This window comes from Cygnus atratus, chromosome 2 (genome assembly GCF_013377495.2).
Source record: "Cygnus atratus isolate AKBS03 ecotype Queensland, Australia chromosome 2, CAtr_DNAZoo_HiC_assembly, whole genome shotgun sequence".
NCBI classification, from domain to species: domain Eukaryota; kingdom Metazoa; phylum Chordata; class Aves; order Anseriformes; family Anatidae; genus Cygnus; species Cygnus atratus.
In genome coordinates, this window is record NC_066363.1 from 79,820,533 (window position 1) to 79,845,571 (window position 25,039).

General features: G+C 37.2%; 1 protein-coding gene across 1 annotated transcript in view; it reads left to right on the top strand.

The window, feature by feature from the left end:
- RELCH (RAB11 binding and LisH domain, coiled-coil and HEAT repeat containing) overlaps positions 1–19,885 on the top strand; it is a 74,268-nt gene extending 54,383 nt beyond the window's left edge. Inside the window, exons 17-29 of the mRNA XM_035552786.1 lie at positions 1,452–1,608; positions 2,011–2,134; positions 3,252–3,300; positions 3,664–3,743; positions 4,627–4,733; positions 5,337–5,436; positions 9,438–9,520; positions 10,466–10,529; positions 12,140–12,278; positions 13,244–13,360; positions 13,795–13,883; positions 16,713–16,783; positions 18,097–19,885. Coding sequence (XP_035408679.1) covers positions 1,452–1,608; positions 2,011–2,134; positions 3,252–3,300; positions 3,664–3,743; positions 4,627–4,733; positions 5,337–5,436; positions 9,438–9,520; positions 10,466–10,529; positions 12,140–12,278; positions 13,244–13,360; positions 13,795–13,883; positions 16,713–16,783; positions 18,097–18,217 — 1,301 coding nt within the window. The 3' untranslated portion in view covers positions 18,218–19,885. The remainder of the gene's footprint in view (positions 1–1,451; positions 1,609–2,010; positions 2,135–3,251; positions 3,301–3,663; positions 3,744–4,626; positions 4,734–5,336; positions 5,437–9,437; positions 9,521–10,465; positions 10,530–12,139; positions 12,279–13,243; positions 13,361–13,794; positions 13,884–16,712; positions 16,784–18,096) is intronic.
- Positions 19,886–25,039: the final 5,154 nt, after the last annotated feature.

Sequence of the window (25,039 nt, forward strand, 5' to 3'; positions counted from 1 at the left end):
TTTATGTAATTCTGTGACAATCTTGCAGTAAAATACTTCATTGTTCTAATACAAAACATGAATTGGGGAGGAAGGAGGGAAGGAAATAAGGTTTTGCCTTCTGATTTGCCCTGTATGTTTTTTTACATTTGGGTTTCCCTTAGCAAATCCTTAAGCAATGTTTCCTTTTTCCAGTCTTTCCTATGCTTGAGCCACTTGATTATTGCCAAAAATAGTTTTCTTTATTTCATCTCAGAGTATTTCTCTCTACTTTTCAAAAGAAACTTTTGAGGAAGCAAAACAACCCTTAATTGGACTTCTTAAAGGTTTCCGAATACCTGTTTTCCACAAATAGCCAATAATAGTTCAAGAAAGCTGTCGTCAGATTCAGTGAATTCTTACAAATAAAAGATTGTACCAAGAGGGAAAAATACAGCCTAGTTCAGGAGCTTCACCGTCTCTTATGTGTCTATGTAATTACCTTGGCAGACTGAATGGCCTATTAGTGAAGTTACACTTAGATCAGCACTCCCAGCCTATAGAATGCTTTCTTCTATTGTGAATATTTTTTAAAGATTTTACTGGCAATACCTGCTACATGCTGTTAATGGTGCTATATGTCAAGATTCAAAGAATAGGTAACAACTTTACATTTAAAAGGGAATTTGGAAAGGAGCAAGTGGTATGTTATGTGTATTAACATAAAAATGTTAGACATGCCACAGTAAAGCTCTGCCAGCTGACCTGAGTCATTTGAAGATGAGTACATTTTCCCTGAGTTGCTAGTGCTTAAATAAGGAATTCAAAAATTTCAGGCTTCAACATAGTCAGAGAGTTGCTTCCTCCACATAAGTGGAAGAAAAAATCTCACGTACTTTTCACTAATTCAGTAGCGCTGCTAGAATGGCAAGTTTGTGTTCTTGAATTCTACAATAGGAAAGGTTACGTACTTCTCACTTCATTGTTGAATAAGTTTAAGTATACTTGGCATAAATTGAGAGAAATAGAAGAAATGTTGGTGGAGCAGACCTTCTGCCCCAGATATTTTAATGGTTTAGGATTTTTGGAGGTCTTGCTTTTTCTTTGTAAATTCCTCTCTTCTGATGATTCAAATACTTGATGCTGCCCACCCACTACCCCATCTCCTCAAAAATTACTTGAAGTATAAAGGATGGAGCAGTCTGATGATTAAAGCTTAGCAGAAGAAGTCAAGAGACCTTGTCTTGTAGTCATTCTACAATAAATCTGCAGTGTGGTCTCTGGAATCACCCGCAATCTTTGCGTTTTCTTTTCTTAAGTGAGGGTTATAATCTCTATTTAGAGTTATATTTAACTCACTGATTTTTAAAACGTAACTTGATAAACAGACATTACTAAAGAGTTTCAGACTTCCTTGTTTATCTTTATTGAGATGACCGCCAAGGTATTTTCATCTTATTTTGTTCATGGTTGCTTGTTCTCTGCTGTTACAGTCACTAGATTTCCCCGACCTGCATCACCTCTTCAGGATGTGGCCATCATCATTGGAAGCCGTGAACAATTGGCGGTGCTGTTGCAACTTTACGACTACCAGCTAGAACACGAGGGTACCACTGGCTGGGAGACTCTGCTATGGGTAGTAAATCAACTGTGAGTTCATTTCCACCTTACAATTCCTAAAAACGGTCAAAATTTATAGTTCTTCAGCATGGTTTTGTTTAGCGGTACAAAACATAAAGGTTTCAAGTATGATTGTGTTTAAGAGTTATTAATTTTTAAAGAGAAAAGGATAGATTTTTTTTATTGCATTCTGGATTATCTTTGATTTTAGTCGGAAGATTCAGCTACCTAACAGAATGCACTTTTCTGACATTTAAACCCTTGCTTTCTTCAACGGTTAGGAATTGTACAGAACGTGTAGATAATTTTATTAGAACCAGTAGCACTTAATATGTGTATTTATTAGCATAAACAGTAAGTCTATACAAATATAACTGGAGAGAAGCAAAATATCAAAGTGGTGTCTAATATTCTTTTTTTCCTGATTTTTAGGCTACCACAACTTATAGAAATAGTTGGCAAGATCAATGTAGCATCAACTGCATGTGTCCATGAGTTCTCTAGATTTTTCTGGAGACTTTGTAGGACATTTGGGAAAATTTTTACAAACACTAAGGTAAGAAAGTACCTTGAAATGCTCTGCCAAAAAAGTACCTTGATAATATATACTATCCATATTTACAGTATGTTTGAGTACCCATGTTTTATGTGACATTTGTATGCCCCACTGATGCTTTTCTCTAAGTACTTTTAAGCCTGATATTTTTTAAACCGTCTTTTGCATCCTTTTGTTTTACGTTTTTTAGCCAATGAGCATTTCAGAATGACCTTTTCATCTTGCCTAATGTGCAAGGGTTTTTTTACTGGGTTCTTCAGACTTGTTTTGTGAGTGGCATAGAGAGTGGGAGAGATCATTCCAATTCTAGCGATTTCACAATTTTCTTTCTTCAGAACAGCATACTGTCCATTGCTTGTGGCACTTATAAATACTCCATCCTGTACTTGATCAGTAATTTAAAATGCATATTCTCTGCTGAAAATAGTTTCTACAGGTTTTATCTAAATGTTTTTTATCAAGGAAGTATGTAATTTTTTTCTCAATACAATAACTTCTGAATATTTATTCAGGATATTCATTAAAAATATTTTAAAGGGAAATGCTAAAATACGAGATTATCTAAAGGTAAAATTAAAAAACTAGATTAGCATTCCGTGCGAACCTACAATATGCAGATTCCATAGGGAAAGTTAAAATCACTCTGGTCTTCAAAAAGTCCCCTCTGTAAGTTATTTCTGCAATTCTTGCTTACATAAAAGTGTTTCAGTATTGTTGACCACAGCTATATTTTGGAAGTGAGCACTTCATGGACAACAAGGAAATAAACACACACGCAAAAATTATTCCTTTATTTATTTCTTTTACATATAGCTAGGTAGAACCATAAACCCTAAGGCCCAGTTAAGCAAAGTGACAAGAGACTTCAGCTCTTAACAGCAAGAGTGCTAAATCCTGCTACCTCAAAGGTAGCTACTGAGTGGGTACTCAGTAGAAATTTTTATTCTCTTTATGTCATACTTCAAATTGTGGCAAAAGGCTATGCTTATTAAAGGTTTTATTTTTTCTTTCTGTGCCTTCAAAATGTCCTTTTCTGGATTTGTTGTCTTAATTTTTTGAAAGTTAATTGATGCTACCAACAGGTTTTCTAATGTGCGTTTCATAATCCTTTATGTAGGTAAAACCACAATTCCAAGAAATCTTAAGACTGTCTGAGGAAAACATAGGTGAGTAATGTTTTATTCAAACGAATAAAAATTGATCTTAGCAGCAGCTGGAAAAAAATTGTTACTCTCCTGTTCAAATAACATTTTCACACCACAGTTCTCAAATTTTTCATCTTTCTGAAATGTTGAAAATCTCATCTTAATCTGAACAAAACGCTGAAGTTGTACACTGTGTGTGTGTAAATTGCAAATAAAATCTCAAATCCAAATACCAGTCGAGCATTATTTTAGCGTGTGTATATGTATATACATTATGTATATATAAAGATGAAAATATATATATGCACACACTCTTACAATGCAAAAATATTTTACTTTATATATGTACATATGAAAACTAAATTCTTCACTATGTTCCATTAGATTCCACAGCAGGCAACGGAGTGCTAACAAAAGCCACAGTTCCCATCTATGCAACAGGGGTCCTTACATGCTATATTCAGGTAGGTTTGGTTTTCTGTTTCTTTGTTAAATTTCACATAACGTTATACATTTATTCTCCCAGACAAAAACAGAATATATATTAAAAAACACACCACTTTCTCTGAAAACTTCTAATGCTCTTATGCTTTGAAGATAATAGACAAGTAGGCAGCTGTAGGTGCATTTTAAGAAGTTTCCTGGGTAGGTCTGCTACATTTAGGCAGTAGTCACCAGTGTTAAAACCTGAATTCACTAAATCTTAGTGTCTAACTCTTAGACATTGGCAACTGTGATGTGCCTTTATCAAAAATATTTGTGATGTTCAATAAATGTGTTCTTGGCTATTTAGCTGTGTCCCTTGCAAGCCATAATTTTGCAACAGTCTCTGAAATAAATAAGCAGGTAAATAGCTATTCTGAGCACAGTTGGAGTCATAAAATTTTAGTGTTACCTAGTACTAAAATAAACACTCCATAAATAATACTCCCTAATCCTGCAGTAAGCAGAAGCTATGGACTGGCACATACGTGGCTTGCAAGAAAATGGGGCTTACAAAACCCTACATCATCTCACAGATGAACTTAAATTTCTCACAGTGGGCTGTAAGCAATCACAAACTGTCAGGAGCCATGAAAGTGCTCGAGTAATTGGCTTTAAGTTTCTTTAGTAAAACTCTTAGAGGAATTTGTGCAGGAGCATGTGCTTAGTTGATAAAATAGAAGAATACAGTCTTGTGTGTACTTTGAAAGGTTCATGTTCTAAAAGGACATTTTTGAAATTCATAAGAAGATTATTAAATGCTAAATCTAATTTTCTCTCTCTCTCTCATAGTTTGTCTTTTTTGTAGCTGTAGGTCATCACAACGACAGCAGTTCTACTACATTTAATGTTGTATTTCTTTAGGAAGAAGACCGCAAGCTGTTAGTTGGCTTCTTGGAAGATGTCATGACCATGCTTTCACTGTCACATGCTCCTCTTGATAGCCTGAAAGCTTCCTTTGTGGAACTGGGGTAAAAAATATACATTGGATTTGACTGGAACTGAATGCATTAGAAGCTTTTATTAAGAGCTCCCAATCTGGCTGTAATTTTATTAACAGCGATGCTTCAGATGAATGAAGAGCATCCTTATGTTTTTCCTTGGTGTTTCACAAAATGTAAACATTTTATCTCAAAAATTAAAAATGTAGTGATAAAACAACAAAAAAAAAGCTTAAAAAAGAAACACCAAACCCGCTCACACACATAGGAAAAAAAAGCAAGCTACAGAAATGTTATTAAGGATAAAATAGGAATTCATTTAGTATTTTGCATATTATTACAGTATGTTCTACGTATGTGTTTGCATTCAGTTCAGTGTTGTAATATACTGAAAATTATATTCTCAAGGTGTTTTTTTAAATGAACTTGAAAATGCGACCTGTTTTCTAGACAGCAAATGTTGCGTGTTCTTTGGAATGGAGCAAATGTATCCTTCATAAAGGATAAGAGTTGGAGGTTTAGACTAGTTGAGCAATAGATTCTTGAGACAGTTTTTTGTAAGCAAAGAACCTATGCAGGGTTTGGGGATATTTTTTGTCCTGTTCTTTTGATTGCCCAACTGTTACCTTGTAGAGCAAACCCAGCTTATCACGAGTTGCTGTTAACTGTCTTATGGTATGGAGTTGTCCATACTTCTGCTCTTGTTCGATGCACAGCTGCTAGAATGTTTGAGGTAAGTGATACCCAAAGTTTTTTAGATCACTTATTTGAAACCTTAGTGTATATATAAAAATAGTGATTCAGATAAAACTGATACATGCCTAAAAATTACACATTGCTTCAATAAGCTGTGTACTATGTGATGGAGCAGGAAGTTGTACAGTTGTTTCTGTATCTGTTCTTTATTCAACAGCACATCTTTCATTAAGCAATTTGTCATTAGCCACTTTCAAAATGTTTCTGTAGTAACCGTGTATGTGTTCTTTGATCTGCTACTGACTTGTTTTTTGCATTTTGATTATTGCATGCTGAAAAACATTTTCTGATTATGAAAATGCATTTCATTGCAAAATTGTGTTCAAACCAGAATTAAATACATTGTCAAATGTGTTTGCTTAGGTCTGTATTAAATATAAGCAAGCGTCTCTCTCCAAGTTGTAACATTTGCTTTTGCTATTTAACATGTCATCAGTAGCCTAATTCACAAGTTAATGGTTTTCAATACCTTTTACTGTATACAAACAGTCCACCTGCATTGTAGTTCAAACTAGTTTCCATTGGTGCCAAATATGGTAGTATAAACATAAATGATTCTAATTTTTACAAAAAATACATAATTGGCTAAATATAGAATTCCTTAATTTACTAGATTGACAACTTCATCTTTTTCTTCTGAACAGATTTTTAGATGTTAACATAGACCGTTGCCTTTAGTTAATAAGTATGATTTTATTTCTACATCATGCCTTTGTTTTATCAAGTTTTAATTAAAAAAGGCATATACAGAAACACTGGAACATATTCTACTTGCTGAACAAAGAAAATATCTTTTTTTTCATTCCTTTCATTCCTTTTCCTTTTGTTTGGGATTCTGTTAAGTTTGATTCATTGTATAGCTTTGCTATAGACCTCTAGCTGAATCTGCCATCTTGTAGCTATTTGCAAACACAAATCACAAAAAGAAAGAGCAATTAGTATAACCAAAATCATTAGTTTTCTCTACTGCAATTTTTCAAGTCATTGCGGATAAAGCACTAAACAACGACAAGACCTATTGTTTGACTTCGCTTGAAAATACCCAACTTCATATTTGCTCATTTTTCCCTGTAAAAAGGAGATGGCAATTTTTGGTCAATGCATGAAAGACTTCAGTTAATACAGGCCATTGTCTTAGTTGCAGTTTTTTCTACTCTGACTGCATATTGGTTATTTTTAGGTAGTTCTGCATGCTGCTTGACTGCTTGTTTCCTAATATATTTCAGTTTTTACTAATGCAGAGGCAATTTGATTGAGGACACTTTTCTCAACTGATAGATTTTAATAATGTTGCCACTTAGTAGCCACAGCTTACATATTTATACATGGCAATGTAAGTCAGCTCTGTAAAGAGATGGATAGTTGGTTTTACTTTTGAAGATTCCTTTATTCAAGGAATTTCTGACGTCTCAGAGGTGGTTCACTGGCGAAGCCCAGCAATTCTCTGATAAGGTAGATAATAATGACTAGATAGTACGACAGAAGAGCGCATCACCAGCAGGACAGCTATATGTGTACTATAAATATTCTGACCAGTGCAGTGGTCTGCAGCAGCACAGAGACCACTGCCATTTATGCCTGCAAAATCACATTACCAAACCCTTATAGTCTGTTGTGGCCAAGAAGGACACAGAGGTCTGTGTCTCTGCTCGCCTTTGGGGACAGGAAACTTTGTGCTACAATTTCTAAGGTGTAGTATGTCTGAAGTAATGAACACACATTGTTCCGTAGGAATTAAAAGAGGTTTAAAAATTTGTGTTGTCTGTCTCACTGTAGCCTTACATGCTGCTATGTGGCTTTGCCCATCCAGCTGTTTCTTTTGCTCCTGTGTGTGAATGTTTTCTGTCAGTAGTTTCCCATTTAAATGTTGATGCAAACAGATTTGACTGTGCTGGTTTGAACAAGTGTGTAGTTGAGTTATAAACTTTGTTGGTCTGTTTAGGTGCAAGGTTAGGAACATATGTCCAGAATGACACTTGAATTATGAAGCATGTTTTGTTTTCTGTAAGACAATGATGCTGTTTGCCATGCTTTACCATAATTAGAAGTGCAGCAGGTCATATAATCATGGAACTGAGATCATTCTAAAATGTTTGCTAATTACAAAGCGCTACATTACCTCCAGATTTTTCTCAAGATTAGTAAAGAAAAAAGTAAAGCACCTATTTGTTCAAAATTGAAAACAGTAAGCATTGTATAACTTAACTGTATGAGAGGAAGGTCACCATGGCTGAACAGTGAGCTATGTCGTTAACATCAGTTTGAAGAGTACCACTAAAGCTGAATACAGCAGCACTTTTTAAGTTGCTGCCACTCTAACTAATCATGAAAAGCATTAGTATTAAAATGTAGTAGTTTGCTAGTGCACTCCTAGTACTATGTGAATTATGAGTATAGGAAGTTGCAGCTTTCCACCCCGGGTGTTTTGCAGCAATAATGCTTACGCAGTTTAACAATTCTCTCCCCTGTGCTTCCTTCTCCAGTTATTATCTGTAATCACAATATGTTCACAGCATGTGTACACACATGCACGCACATGCACAAATATTGCTTAACAAAAATCACACCTTTGTGTAGAAGGCTTCCGCAAAGTCAGGTTCCTTCCAGTCTTTAATAATTGACTTCATGTTTTAAATTCAGAGTCAGTAAAACCGGAATGCTCAATCAAATAGCAGAAGGTAAAATTCTCTAATTAGAGAGTGTAAATATTTTTTTGCCTGATTTTAGCACTGCATGATACACTACCAGGTACTGCTTTCCCCATGGCACATATGGATCTTACGTGACACTTCCGGAGAAAAAGCAGATAATTTACTTTGTGTTCATGCTGGAGTGTGGGTAATTAGAATATAGCTAAATATTGAGAACGTACTTCAAATTTCTCTCAGAAACTACTCACCAAACCCATTATGCCTATCCCCTAAAACCAGCAAATACATGCAGACTTTCTTATACAACGTGCAGGATGAAAATATCAAGGCTTTTCCTTTTTTACTAATGCAGATAAAAACAAATGAGCAAAACAAAACGGAACTGTTCACTGAGGAGGAAAGTTTAGAATCTGACATTTTCTAAAAATTAGGCCATCTTGTATGTAGAAAACATGTAGAGGGCATCTGCTACACATACACATACTTCACAAGTATATACAAATACGTATATATTTGCTACGTAAGTAATGTTAAAAAAATCACTTAGGCACTGCTGAGTGTAAACAATTTAAACATCTATGGATAATGACATAAATTTCACTGTGATCTCAGTTTTTAATATGTGGGATGTATTGCAACATATTTTTTAGTCTGCAAAAAGACTTGGTGAAATACATTTCATGGTTAAATCAAGGATTATTATCCATTTTCTACCTGCATAGACCAGCAAGTATAACTTGGGTTGTTTCATATACAGACTGATTAGAAGGCTGTTAAATCTAAAATAAATAATGACTGTGGAAAGCTTAGTGGCCTCTGGGAAGATGCTGTTTGTCACCTTGGTAGAAGTCTGAGAGGTGTCATTCAGTGCTGGAAAACCACATGCATTTGGCCTAACTAAAGAAATCTTACTTTGCATTTGACAGTCACATACTATAAGAAACACCATTCCCTTGAGGTAGAGCACTGTTTAGATTAGACTGTCAAATTGGCATCATTTTAGTGTTTTACAAGATTTGAATGATAATGCATAAATTACTTCCTAAACTTTCTAAAGTTTGAGTTTTAAAATAGCCAAAAATAGAGGAAACTACATTGTGTCATGGAATTTGTCAGGTTTGTGCTGATCGCCAGACCACTTCAGCTTTCTTCGTGCCTTTGCATTTATGAAGCACTAGTGTAGCAGTATTTGCTTAGCTTCTAATTTTGGTTTGCTTTTTGTGTTTTTTTCTTTCTCTCTCTTGGTTGTGCCGTTCTTCTTCCCATGATACTGTGCTCGCTATTTCCGTGCATCACCTGTGATAACCCCCCTGCTCCGACCATTCAGCTGTTGGTGAAGGGGGTACATGAAACTCTGGTAGCTCAGAGAGTTGTTCCTGCTCTCATTACTCTCTCCAGTGACCCTGAAATGTAAGTTTCCTGACTGTCTTATATATCTAGCATCCCTCTTAATAGGAAGAAATAACCATCAGTTCTGTTTGTTATTCTAGCTGAGAGAAAAAAAAGGTATTACTTTTGAACAAATGTAGCTTTAAAATCACCTATCTGTAAATAGAAAGGTTTATTGGAACACCTAGAACTAAACAGAATAAAATCGCAGAATACATTTTAAGTAGAAAACTAAATTGATGTCTTTTTTGATTTTTATATTAAATCATAATTTCAGTTTTGACACTTGCTTAAATCATTTCTAGTAGAAAGCTGCATATTAATGTGCTCTGTAATGTTACCAGCTTTACTATTGCAAAATTAAGTATCATATGCAATATTGAAATGTGAAACAGTCTTGGCAGTGCCTAATTTCTGGTAGACAACCATAGTACTTCAATTCCTGGAGTACATGTAATATAATACTCTGATGTGATATTTCTTTCAAGCTAAGGAGGGATGCTTTGCTAATCTTACTAACAGGTTTATTATCAATAAATGCTAGAGCATGAATAGTGTCTTAATCAGTTTAATATATTGTGTGGGTGACTAAAACAAGATAAACCCCAAGAGTCTGCCTGCCCATCCTCAGTCACAGCTAACCCAGTTCTCCTTCCAGTTTACCAAACCATTTTTTATTGCATGTTGACTGGTTTACAGCTGACTCTTCGAGGCATGAGTGAAGCATTAGTTGACAAGCGGGTTGCTCCGGCCCTTGTAACCTTGTCCAGTGATCCTGAATTGTGAGTTTCAGATTGAGACCTTGAGTTAATCCTGTCTGTCTTTTCTCCTGGTCTGCTTTTTTTGTTTTGTCATTGCTAGAAACTAACGTAACTTAAAGTACTAATTTTTTAGTTTTGCTCTATTTTTAATTATTCATATTCTTAATGTTGAATAGATCTTAAAGACGCCATTTTTCTCTTGTAGCTCAGTGAGGATTGCAACAATTCCTGCTTTTGGGACCATCATGGAAACTGTTACTCAAAGAGAGGTAAGAGTCCTATTGTCAGACTTGGTTTGATAAATCCAATAACTTACTATTAATGAACTTGGAGAAGAAAGGAAAAAAAAACTTCTAAATTATTTCTTCATTGGTAGTTTTCTCTTTTAAAATGCTTCCCAGTTTTTCTGTAGTCATTTTTGTTTGTTCGTTTGTTTCGATTTTTTGTTTGTTTTGTGTACTATTTTTATACAAAAAAGCAAACCCTCTTTTAACTAAGAAAAACAGTTGCTTCTAAATATCAAGCCAAACACTAAAAAAAAAAAAAAGAAACACAAAAACAGATATGCAAAGGGAGAGGCCTGTGCTAAAAGATGGGAAACCCATGGATAAAATATGTAAAACAAACATTTTCTAATACAGTTGAGAAATCCAAATCCACTTTTTCCAAATTAAATAGGTGGCTTTACTTTAAAATGGTGATCAAAAAGTCATGTTAGGATTTGGTTACCTCCACATAAATACATTGCACCATTTTAGGTTGCTTATGATATCGCTGTTGGCTTCCAACTACTTTAGAAGGGCACAAGTCTCTTGTAGTTCCTTCATGTTGCTGGTCCTCTGCAACTGTCTCAGCATCTGGTACCCAAGAAGACATGAAGAGACATCGTAGTGCAGTAAATGAAATGATACTTCAGGACAATGTAGATACGCAATTTCTCCTTGTTTTCTAGATGATGAAACATTGGTAGTAAATCAGAATTCTGAACAAGACAGCTAGGATTCTGCTCTAATTATAGAAATACTATATTTTATTTCATGTACTAGTTGTACAATCAAATTTCTTTGTAAAGTCCTTGCAACTTTTTGCAGAGCTTGCATTCTTCCTGTAATTTCAACATACTCTAAAAGAATGCATTTGAGGAAATGTGAGTAAGAAGTCAGTGATGACTCACAAGTACTTGGAAGATGGCTAAGTTACAATTTTGTAGTTTGGATTGCATGTCTATAATCAGTTTGGAAAGAATACGGTTTTGTTACCGCACAAAAATGACTGTATTCATTGCACTAATTATAATAAACGTTAGAGAACAAAGGTGGTAGCTCCTTCCAAAATGTATCAGAAAATGTTACTTTAACAACTTTGAGTGCAAATTAAGTTATTTGTCATCTTAGACATATTTGTATTTTGTTTCAGTGTTTCTAGCCTTTAGTTGAAGTAATCTTTTTAATTCCATTGCTTTTATGATGCTCATCTATGCATCTGTCTTCTGCAGGAATTTTTTCATCTTATTTAGGTGATATATTACAAAGAAACTAATGTGAACTCAGTTGTATTTAAAAAGAGAAACTCCAAAGATACTAGTAATGAGGGAAATTACAATAGATAAAAATTGTGAGCAAACTTCAGGAGGAGAGACTGGCTACGTGAAAGCACCTGCCTATAGTTAAAGATAGATCAGAGTAAAACACTGTTAAGTCTTTAAAATACAGAGCTGTATTAAACAGGTTGGAACATCCTTTCAGAAAAGATTGTAAGTGAGCAGAAGGTCCAAAGTTTATCATATAAAATACAGAAGATTTATAGACGTACTCTGAGCTTAATGTTTCTAACATCTTCATTCTTTGGTGAACTTATTATTTCTCTGGGAACTTTTAAGCTTCTGGAAAGGGTAAAAATGCAGCTGGCATCTTTCCTGGAGGACCCTCAGTATCAAGACCAACATTCTCTACATACAGAAATCATAAAAACGTTTGGAAGAGTTGGACCTAATGCTGAGCCCAGGTTTCGAGATGAATGTAAGTTGCAGTGTTGGGAAGATGAATTCTTCCTCTTCTTGTCCTGAGGCTAATAGTTTGCTGGTTGTGTTGATACTGTCTTTACAAAAAAATCCATGAAAACTCCTATTTTTTAGAGTTTGATGTGTCCTTAGATTTTTTTTGACCTTGCCAGTATAATTTTCACTTGACCTCGCATTGATGTACCTACAGCACATCAGCATGTGGAAATTTAATAATTTCAAAGCTGAAGGGGACTGGTCACAAGAACAAATACGAATTTGCCTTTTCTGAATTACTTAGCATGTAAAATGCCTTCCTCTCACCCCCACCCCTGTCCCCTTCTTCACCCCAATCCCTCTAGCATTATAAATGTCAAGTATTCCACACATCTTAAATGTGAGTGTATCCCAGGTTAACAAGGTAGAGGTTTGGTCTGTTGTTTCTTTTCCATGCCCCAGAAATGTAAGGCACATAGAAAAGCAAAGTTCATTATTAGATTGTCTTAGAGATGTAAACAAAGCATGAGGAGCAATCATACCAACGGTTGTAGGCATTGAGTTTAGCAGGCTAAATTCACCAGATAAGACTTCCTCTCTAGTCAGTGAAGTTTTCTCATGACATGCAATATCTCTTTCGCTAGCTGATGAGCTGTATTTATAAAATAGAAATATACTTTGGACAGCTTTAAGGACAGGGGAATAATAATGTCACAAAATATTTTCTGTAAATTGTTACTGTTCCAAAGGTGGTACTCTGAGGGGCCTTTTTCATTTTAGATGTTCTTATTACACTTTTATATCACATTGGAATTGGTCAATTACATCTGCATGAGCAGTCCCATCAAAGCCATTATTTGCAGCTCTTATCCCACATTGATGCGTGCTGTTTCAGATGCCTGCAATTGTAACTTAACAACCTCTTAATGCTAAGCAAGTCTATGGAAAGCAATTTCAAATACTTATGGTAGTATTTGCTTTTTACAGTTGTTATTCCACACTTGCACAAGTTAGCCTTGGTCAACAACCAGCAGTCCGTGGATTCTAAGAGACTGGATATTGCCACCCACCTGTTCGAAGCCTACAGTGCTCTTTCCTGTTGTTGTATCCTTTTTTTTTTCCTTTTTAGGGGAAATTTGGGTGTTAATTCTATTGTGGGGGGAGAAGGTTAATATTTGAGAAATAACTAAGTTTGTCTTTGAATGTGTGATCTAAAATATGATCTGTTCAGTATAAAGAGGAGATTGTCACGGAAGGTGGAACTTAAAAGTACTTGCAAAAAAATCCCTTGATCTTAACCAGTAACTTTGAAAATACATATATATATATGTATGAAAAATGGTATTGATGTATGAAATATATGAAGTTAAAAGTTTCAAACTTTTTTTTGTTAGTTGTAAGGCAGCAAATGATGTTGTTTCTTGTGTATTGCTGTTGTAGCTTGTCCCTGTGTTTGATAGGACAAAATTGCATAGTATCAGAAGAGAGAATAAAATTGTATAATTTCAAAAGACAATCCTTAACGACATGATTTTTAGTTATTTCAGAGGATTTAATGGTCAATCACTTTTTACCAGGACTTAAGTGTTTACGAAATGACATGGAACATCTCTCACCAGAGCATGAGGTGAGCAGCAGCATTTACTGAGTATGAGATACAGGTGGCAGCAAGAGCTGAAATGTAATGATATTTAAAACCAGAAGTTAAGGAAAGCTACTCGTGAATAGTATCAAAGTATATAGCATTGAGGATTTGGGGGAAAAGAGATTAGTCCCACGACTTAAAATCTGTAAAATTGATTATATCTTTAGGCTGAGTACCCTGAAGAAAAGTATTGAACTGCAGCTAGTATCACAGATGTTCACAGACTGAATAAAAAGAAATGTTTTTACCATCTGTTTTTTCATTAAAACAATAATATACTAAAATCCGTGGCCACAATATGTCCAAGAAAATGGAAGCGAAAATTGGTGGAGTTCAGGAGACAAATGATAAGCAAATTCAGCAGAGAGAAAGGATAAGAAAACATAGTCCTGAAATATGTGGGACGAACGTCCTATCTGGAGTGCGGTTTCCAGTTCTGGGCTCCCCAGCAGAGAAGAGAGAGTGTTATACTGGAGAGTCCAATGAAGGGCCAGTGAGATAATGGACCGGAGCATCTCTCCTATGAGGAGACGTGAAAGAGCTGGAACTGTTCAACCTGGAGAAGAGAAGACTCAGGGGGATCTCATCCATGTGTACAAACACTTGAAGGGAAGCTGCAAAGAGGCTGAGCCAGGCTCTTCACAGTAGTGCTCAGGGACAGGACAAGAGGCAGTGGGAAAAAACAGGAATGCAGGAGGTGCCATCTGAACATCAGGAAACACTTTTTTTACTGTGAGGGTGACCAAACACTGGTCCTAGAGAGATTGTGGAGTCTTGTGCCTTGGAGGTGTGCAAAAACTATCCGGACATGGTCTGGGGCAACCCGCTTTAGGTGGCCCTGATTAAGAAGGCGGGGTTGGACTAGATGGTCGCCAGAGGTCCCTTTCAACATCAACCATTCTGTGAGTCCGTGAATCATAAAAAGCAGATTATAATAAGTAGACAGGACAACATGAGAGCTACCAAGATCTTCCATGGTAGATGCTCACAAAAAGCAGCAAAAGCAAAGAGGTAGCTAGAGAAGCTGACTTGAGAAACTTCAAAGTTTTGGCCATGTGTCTTGGTCTTTTTTGTAAATACTTGAAGAAGATGAACACTAATAGGGATTGGAATACATAGAGATTAATTCAGTAGCTGAAAGTCAGAGAAATAATTCAGTTGCATGCTGGAAAATCTTGACAGTCTGAACACTTCAAGTGATGGAAGAAAAGATTTAATCTAACTGTGTGAAGAAAGGTCTTTATGAATGTCTTTTCTCAAGGTTAATAGTGTTCTTCAGGGATTGCTTTGTACTCGAGAAAAGTAATTACTATTCTTTACGTTGGTCAAGTGAGATAATTCAGCTAGACTATATTTTCTAGGAGTCCTGAATTCTTAAACTTGGTAACAAAATCTCTTCTGGTTACATTTTTAGCCTAATAACCTATAGTCTAATTCTTGTTTGCTCTGTATTATATTGTTTTATATTATTTATCTGTGGAACTGGGGGGGGATGTGAATTAATTTGAAGGACTTTCAAACCTTATAAGGAAATAATATGACTTCAGAGGGCATTCAGATTGGGACAGTACTGGTCTGAGCATCAATCAAAGGCAACTGAATACTCTGTGTTCAGAGTGAGCTGGGAGGTGTGTTGTGTATTGTGAAGTCCGAGAACATACCTGAAAGATGCACTAGGCAAAAGTTGGGTTTCGTTTCATTTTCTTTCTTATGTCGTATTGACTAATGAGATAACTGTTACAAATATTAGTACTTCATTTTTGTGTAGTCATTAGTGGAACTCGTAAAGTGTAAGGACACTTTCAGTTCTAAATTAAACCAAAAGAGCTTATATAATTCGGTTTGAGTCCTGTAGCCAGAGAAGGAACTGAAGGCTGAAGTAGGCTTAAATAAATAAATAACAGAGGATTGAGAGCGATCTTTATCACATTCTGCCTCACTATGATAGATTGTCTTCAGGCGTGATGCCAAATGTTTTATTTTCTTATCCTAAGGGAAACATAAGCTTTAAAATATTTACTCCAGCTCCAGTGTGCTAGAAAACTCACTATGGCTTTTACTGCAGAACTGGAGTTGCCTTGCCTTGCTCCTTGCCTTGACGTGATGCTTGTAGGCACCATGACAGAGATTTCTAAGACCCAGTCAGTTCTATTGTCAGTCTTTCAAGTGGGGAAGTTTAGTCCTAAATATTCTGCAGAAGCCTTTAGTGCTGGAATTGCTAAAGTAAAAGAAAAAACAAACAAACAAAAAAAAACTTGATCCATAGTAACCCTGGAAGACATCAGTGAAATGATGTATTAAGTTTGCTTTCACATTTCCTTTCCATTAAGTTGTTATCTCTGCACACTACCGTGCTTTTTTCTTTTCTTTCCTTGCTTTTTCTTTCATGCATCATGCTGGTAATTACAAGAATTTTAAAACATACTTGAAAACTAAAGGAAAATACAGGGAAGATGAGCGTTTGTATTAACTGTTAATAAATGTAAGGTTTGAAAAAAAATGGAGATATGGAGACGCATAACAGAAGTGAGTTTTGTTTGGCTCTCTTTAAAAAAAAAAATAGGAGGGAAGCAGGAGGGACTCTTGAAGTCTTGTAACTGGTTCAAAAAATCTTTTCTTCCTTAAAGTATTTTGAATGGTTTTGTAGTTTCTACCTTAAGGCATTGTCAGATAGTTGCTACTTAAATGCACTTGAAAAACACAGGAGATTCATTTTAAACTAGTGTCAAAATTAGCTGGGGAGCAGATTTAGTATGAAGTGTTGATGTAACAGAAAAAGTATCATATCTATCTCTTCCTTATTCATTTTAGGTCATTTTAAGCTCCATGATAAAAGAATGTGAACAGAAAGTGGAAAACAAGACCGTCCAAGAACCACAGGGGTAAGGCTTTCACTTCTCTTTTTTTTTTCTGTGCCTCCAGCATAATGTTCTGTGGAGGATCTTCCATAATGGTGTCCAAGATTGTGACCAGAAATCCTGCACTGAAGCACATCTTAGGAACCTTAATTCAGTTTTGGTTGTTTCTGTCTCTCTGGTGTAAAACGCAGGGCAACACACTTTTATTTGTATCGTAGTAATGAAGCTCCTGTTTTCCACATGACTTTGTTCTTAGTTTTTGATCCATAGAAGACAGTGATTGAGCTTCAGTCCAGAATCTCAGGAGGCAGGAGGTGCTTAGCTTAAGTGTTGAGAGCAATGCATGTGGCATGCATCTCACATCCCTCTTTCATGGGGATGGCCTGCAGGCTGAAGTTCTCATAGTGCTAAAAGCCTACTCCAGACTGCTGGTTTTGCTTGTATGTGACTACAGCACATGAGAACAGCTGTAGCATCATGTAGGTTCAGTATGTTGCTCTTTCTAGTCTGGTTTGTGAAAACTTCGTGGACTCTGCATTGTCATCCTCAGTATGTATGAAGTAGGAGTGCTCGAGGAAAGGTCGTAGGGGTCACATTCGCAGCCACCAGGAGAAGGCTTTTCTGCCAGGTGAAACCAATAGAGCTGTGCCCAAGGGTGGGTTTTGCAAGAAATGTATAGGGTATCAAAGGAAGACTGAGCAGGTATGTAAAATAAAGATCTATTGGGAGTTACTAAGTTGACAGACAATGCAAATTCTAAACTCTGCTCAGGCAGAAGCAGTTGGAAAATAAGAAAGTTTTAAGGAGAGGGGCCACCATTTATACTTTCTTTGTTTTTACTCTTCCCTGCATGTCTGCTTATGGTCACTGTCAGAAGCAGGATACATGGGCTAGATTGGTCTAATCCAATACTGTTGTTCTTGTATTAAACAAATGTAATATTTGAAGGATAAAGATAGACATTTCTGGTGAGAAGGTAAAGCTGATCTTTCCACAGAGGTATTTGTCACTGTAGCAATCATCAAATATCTAATTAATGCTAGTGTGATGACTCCCAAAGGTAGTAAAAAATAAAATTAAAAATAGTGTGCACGAAAACGTTTTACTACTTTTCACTAGGACTGTTCTAGAGGCCATGATAATTCACTTTATGGTGTTACGTGAATGGTATTATATGTATTTGGGCTTGGTGGCGATGGTTTTTTAATTCCTGATAGACTGATCTTCTGTCATCTTGAAACCACTAACATGCAAAGACAATTTAGATGTTTATTAAAGAACAGCACGGTGTTCTTTTTGTTTGTAGTCTTCTGTAACTGAATTTTTGTCTTTCCTAGCTCAATGTCGATTGCTGCGAGCCTTGTGAGTGAGGATACAAAGACCAAGTTTTTGAACAAAATGGGCCAGCTGACTACATCGGGTGCAATGTTGGCTAATGTGTTCCAGAGGAAGAAGTAAGATGGGAAAAGGAGCTCCCAGCTAACACTAAGATGGACCTCACAGAGACTGGTTCCTGTACTTGAAGTACTTGCCTTTTTATTTCTTCTGTCTTATGTTCTTGTAGTATAATTTTATTCTAACCTCCAAAGATATTTGCACTGCTTTTGAATATCGCTGTGTATCTGTTAATTTTGGGTTAACTGTGGTTGATATAAAACTGAAATCATAGTCTGTACCGAGTCCCTGTTCTGTGTTCTTGTCTTTCCGGCATAATTTTTTTTATATAGTGGAAGGGTTTTGTTTTTTGTTTTTGTTTTTTATTATTATTTTCTGACAGGATATCAGCAAATATCTGTATTATACATGGAGCTATTATGACGGTACTTAAAATAATGTAAATTTGAAGTCATTGTCATGAAGTAATAAAAGTGGAGATTACTTATGTATTTAAATTATGAAAGAGTAATGCAGATTTTTTTATTATGTTTCTAAAAAGAAGAGGAGGAGCCACCAGCATTTGTCTGTGCTTCTAGGGTTGTTTTTGTAAGTATTGTGCATCTTGAATCCAGAGGAATTGCAGCATCTAATGTCTAAGACTGCTTGCACTGCATCAGTCTGCAGGGAATGCTCATGTTTCAGATGCTTTATGCTGACATTGTAAATGCTGTACAAAATCCTTCAGATAAAATTCTCACATCTGTTGCGGTTTTTGAGGGATGTTTTGTTTTGTTGGAGTTTTTGTTTTATTTTAAAGCACTTTAACAACTAGTTGCACATCCAGAGGCACATTTGCTGAAGTAAAGGCAAAACATGATAAATGAAGATTCACAAATGTATAAACTACTACAGGGTCCCAACACAGTTCTGCAGGCGGAGTAACCTTATGCAGGAGAAAGACTGCTTTCGTCTTGCATTCATTGCGCAGTTCTGTGTACTCACAGATTTTGTTGTTTAGCTTGAATCTCAGTTCAAATTTCATTTCAGAGTAGTTGAAATTATAGTAAGGAGTTTTGACATGCAGTTTCTTTCAAGTGTTAGGTAGACTGCATACATACTTTATGAAAAAACATTACAAGGAGTATCTTGTAATGAAGCGTTTTTCTTGGCAAGGAAGCATTAACAACTAAATTCGTTTATTCTTATGCAGCACTTTTTTTTTCCTTTATGTCAATGTAAGCTTCTGAAAGTAAACTCAAGTGCATGCATAAACTGGTAAGATGTGATAAAATACAAAAGATCAGGCATTCTCTGAGACAACACCATTCAGTTGGAAGCATAAATGTCTTTAAGGATAGGGAAGCAAAGGAGTGAAGGGAGAAATTGCAGTCTCCTGGGGCAGGATACAGATGGTAGCACTTCACATAGTGCCCTCAGGTGGAAATAATAAAGGTAATTTGAGGCTTCTGACTGCTTGGAGTCTGTGCCTGTTGGCTCTGCGTATACGGTTGCCTGCCGTGTTTGTGTTGTGACAGGGCCTGCTGCACACTTGCACACTGCCAGTCCCTTTACCCTTCACTGAACCATTTTTCTTGAGATTACAGACAGCTCCATGCCTTCTTGTTGCTTGTTACCATGAAAGTATACTTTTAGCAGACTGACTGTGAAATGGAGACATTCCTGAGGAATGGGAAGTGGTGATGTTCCTCTCTATTGTTCTGTTGTCAATAAAAAGTTTTGTATACCTGCCGTGTCTTGTTACTTCCTCTCTTCTCCAAGAAGATGATCACATCAAAACAGCCCTTATATATATGTTAAATACACAGAAATCCTTTAGCCTTTTTTTTTCATTATCTGTACAAGTAGTTGCAGTGCCAGAGGTAGCACTGTAGTCCTGAGACCGAAATAATTTTACGGCTGAACTCTTTACAGCAGCGCAGCTGCATTCAGCCTGCCTGTGAGAGTGGTTCGTAGCCCCCACTGAACTTCAGCCAGAGTTTGGAAACCTGCTGATCAGCACAAGCCAAAAAGCTGTGACAGCAATTTAACCATGGGTGATTGTGGCATGAGAGTCTCCTTAGTTTATGAGTATAAATGTAATATCTGTAAACTTGCAAAGTTTAGCTTTCAGTAGTCAGCGTTTTACTCCATACTAGCTGATCCAAGGAGGAATTTGACTGAGAAACCCCAGAAAGACCAGCTCCATTGTCATGACCACTGAGCTGAAAAAAGTGCTGCGTAGGCAACAAACATCTTGCAGGTAGTCTCCAGGAGTTTAACCTCCTAAATTTCATGTCTATTTTAGTGTATGTTGGTTGCAGAAGGTTGTGTGCGGGCTTTTTTTTTTTTTTCTCCTGGGGGGTAGTGGGGGGAAGGTAGTTGTTTTGGTTTTGTTTTTCCTCCAAACAGTGGCACTGTAGCACTCAGGAGTGGGATAGATAAGAGTTAGAACTCTTAAATAAAATTAAAAATGTATTTTCTTTCTTTAAGATTAACTTTTTTCCTTCCTGTTATTATACAAAACAAGTTAAGTAAACCTTTTGGGTGAAAATGCTTCATTAAAACAAGACAGATGGATAGCCAGCATGGAAAGGAATTCATCCTCAAAGACGTATCTTCAATCGCTTATGATTTTGCCAAAATAAGGATTCTGTAAAAAACAAAATGTTTAAAGACAAAATGTTGAAAGACAAAATTTAAAGGATCAACTCCTGTGCTCTTAAGCAAAGATGATTGATGGGTGGAGGACACATGGCTGCCTGGGTGAGTGTTCACGATCTAAATAAGTTTTGTGTAGATTAGATACAAGTCATTATTTCCATGTACTCTGTTCTGAAAGAGATTGTTTTCTAAACTTTAAGTAAGGTAAATTAATCTTTCTTTATATTCTAAGCAATGAGAATAAAGGGAGTTCTTTGAGAAAAGCAACACATTCTTCTGTCATTCTCTCCCAGCTCCCCTTTCTATCAAGAAGAGGAAAAAAATCCTGCTGTTGCTGCTTGTTGTGCATAAAAGTATGGTCTGGTTAGGAGAACTAATAACAGTATTTGCATGGATTCATGGCTAGAGAAAATCGGGAACCTGACATTAATTACTGCAAATTAACATGTTAAGATTGAAAGATAAAAATTACAGGTGAAATATCTCAGGTGAAGAAGGGGAAAGAATTATTGTAATGTATTGGAATTTGTTGCTACATGCAGATAAGATTTAACAGTGGTGCAGAAAAAGCAGGAATGTGGAATGTTTCTGTACTCCATGTTGTGATGGTGTTAGTAGGATTTTTCTGTTCTAGGAGTTTTAGTGCAGTTTCTAAAAATGGATATCTCGCGCTGAAGATGTTTTAAGTACTTTTCTGTATAAAACTTGCTGATGTTGATACTGAAGTAAAGGATGAAAAAGCTTCACGGAGTAGAAAGTCATTAATATGCTGATATAATGGTCTGACTGGCATGGCATTCATCCTAGACAGAATCACAGAATAACTGATGAATTGCAGGATCGCAATAAAGTGTCAGGCAACAGCACGTCAAGGAAACTGGTTTGTTGGCTTGCTGAGTGTGTTTGGCTGGTATTTCTAGCTAACATTCAGGTCATAAAAAAGATAGGAGTAGCTAGTTTGTTTTAGGCAATGGAATCAGTCAACAGAGGTATGGAGGAGCATTGTTTTCCCATATGTTGGCTAGCCAGGTCCTGGATTTCAGTAGTGCACGGTAATATCTCAGGTGTTAACAAATCTCAACAAGTAACCACGAATGAGTAATCATTTTCCAGGGAAACTGTTTCTAAAGTGCTCTGCCTTTACGTTTGATGCTCTCCAGTATTGCAGGTAAGCTGTAAGAAAGGTGGTTCTGCTTACAGAGTTTGTAAAAAGATGTGCAGGTCAGTGGCAAACAGCCCGGTTCTTTGGAGGCGCCTGTACTGTGTACTGAGCTTGAACTTGTGTCATACTTTCAGTACAGTGGAAAGTTTCCTCTGGCTGAAGTTTTCCAGTTTGTAGAAAGCTCGAGCAAGAGCAGTTACACAGTAGAAATCAATGACTTGAAAATGTGACTTGTGAACCTGGCTGTTTCTTTTCCCAGCACTTGCATTGTATGCATTCCTCACAGTCTCCCTCATCTTCTGCCCCTGGGGCTGGTCTGTACCCTAACCTGCGAGAGGCACGCTTTGGGACATCAGCATCCCCAGCAGGACATCCTCCAACATTTCCATCCTAGAGGCAGATGCCCTTTTTGAATTCTACTGTTTAAGTCCTTTGTGCATACAAATAGAGCTGTTTGCTGTGTATTTGAGTATGCCCATTCCAAAAATTATGTTGTGATCTTGTGCTGCTATTCTTTTCCCGTTTCCCAAAAGCTGAGAAACTTCTTTCCAGCTGAGGTGGACACATCACGATGGAGTCCTGCAGTGGTTACAGCAGCTGTAGCCTGTGCCCTGTAGGAACCCTTATGTCGTTCTGCCAGGCCTGTTACACCTTCCCTTTCAGCATGCTGCGTGGGGACAGGAAAGCAGCAGCTGTAGTTTTTACTAGGCAGCAAGGTTTCATTTCAACTCGATCCTTTGCTGAGAGATGAATGCACTCTATTTATCCACAGATGAGTCACCTGAGCGTTCTGATGAATTTTCAAAGATGTTCTTGATAGTTCAGCACGCAGGGTTAGATAACGTGGCAGGGTGGCTCTGTCAAACTGGTGATGGGTGCTGCACAGTGTTTCAAAGAAGTGTTCAGGTGCCAGTCCTCACGGTGGGGTGGGCTGTTGGGTGCTTTGCCAGCCCCAAAGACGCATCTCCGGGCTGCACACAGGTTGGTGTTCTGGGCAGCACAGGGAAAGCTCCCAGTACTGCCACTGCTGCTCTTGTCCTAAGGATGAACATAGGACTTGAGTCTCGGAGGTCAGCATCAGTGTGAGCAAATGTTCAAAGTTAAAAATTCACCACAACGTTTGTATTTCCTTCCAGAAGTACGTAGGCATGGTTATTGCCACAGGTGATAACATCGGCGATAACGTATCAGTTCAATGAGTGCTTGCACATACTTCAAACATTCAGCTTGTTAGCAGTGGCTAGTTGTGCGCTTGCTCCTTTTGAATGCAGCAAACTTCAGGTTTCTGACAGGCATTCTGCTCTGGTACGTTTTTGTGGGATTGTCAGAAGTGTGCTTGGTGTAACCCACACCATATGTGCCTTACAAGCTTCCTTATAGTTGCTCTGTCATGAAAAATACTGTGTGCGTTTGAAAATCTTAGGCAGATTGGGCAATAGTCTGCTGTGGAAATGTGTACTTCAGAGGAAGAAGACAGTTTCAAGTTGACAGTGTTTTTTTGTATAGATTTTTTGGGGGGTAAATAATGGAATTTTTTGATGGATTTATTTTAACAGCTGGAGACCTAAACTGAAATTAGAGCCCCCTGTGCTAAAGATGTGCAAATACGTCTTTTTTCTTTTGCACTGTCAGAAAGCTGCACACCCTGCACCATACAGGGGGCTTCTCCCTGCGGTGGGTAGCGAGGCAGCTGGGGCACCCTTTCTCCCTGGCCCCACAACACGCTCTCTGCATGGGTTGCTGCTGCCCCAGCAGCTTTGCAGATCCTCTGGGTTTCTCACTCACCCTGACCCTGCTGGGTGCTCATATTTACAAAGCCTGTATGTAGTTCAGAACCTCAAGTCCCAACCAGCCTTTACTACATCTAGTGGAAGGAACCCACTCACCTAGATCCAAGGAAAATCCCTCCTTCCATTCCTCTGTCCCTTTGCTGCATGTGAGGCACCTTCACAGCATTTCTGTGCAGCACGGAGAGGCTGAAACAAACCCCTGCCTTTCAGTTTTGCTTCTCTGCTCAGGTTTCCTTTCCATCCTTTCGAAGACCCAGGCTCTTCTAAGACCCATAGAAGGCATATCTGGGGATGTGAACGTGAGCCTGTTCACGTGTGTAGAGGTGTTGTTTGCATTCGATTGCTGTATCTATCAAAACAGTCTTTATCTTTGCTTTTCAGGTTGAAAATGTCTGAATGACAGGAGTCAAGTTGGCTGGTTGTCTGGGAATTAGTCACTGTTTATCCAAGCTCTGGGAAAAGAGGCGTTTGCACACCAGTGCTGAAATGGCTTCATTTTCAGACAGTTATAAGACAATACAGCATTGACTGCTGTACTTCTTTGACATATTTTTGGCATGCAATTTCTACTTCTCTCTTGCTAGGAAGGAGGTAAGAAGAGATCTGTACTAACAAACCATACCACTGCTAATTTATCGACTGCTCTGATGGTTTGTTTCTGTGGCAGACTTCACAAAGGAAGGGATCCTGATATCAAATAGGGTATTTTGAATCTGTCGCACCTGTAAGGCTGCACGTGGTTTTCCATCTCTCTTCTTTAGGAAGAGCATTGCAAAGGATAGCCCAGTTGAGGCTTACACATCACAGTAGTGAATAGAAACAGCAGGCACCCGGATGCCATCAGAAGTTCAAAACTCAGATTTCAGGTATTTCATGTTTATTCAATGTATGTGTTTTGCAAAGCTAGCTGAAAACAAAAAAAAACAGTATTCGATAATACAAAATGTATCTTTTCTATAAAATAAAAGCTGACAAACCAGTTTTGGTGTAAATTTTTGGTTTTTACTTGTGCTGCATAGAATTATAAATGCAATAAACAAAAGAGCGTTGATAACACTTTCTCCTATATGTTCTCTAGTTTGTATTTCCAAGCATTCACATTTCAGTTTCTAACAATCTACTGCAATACATAATTAAGACTATAAAGCACCCAGTAGTGGCTTCTGTGGTTTTTGGCTCAGAAACATAAAATTTAACTCAGAGGAAAATGTCTGAGCTTTCCAAAAGAGGCTGTTTTCAGATAGTGGAAAGAAAAAGAGAAGGAAAAAAAAAAAAAGAAGAAGAAATTTC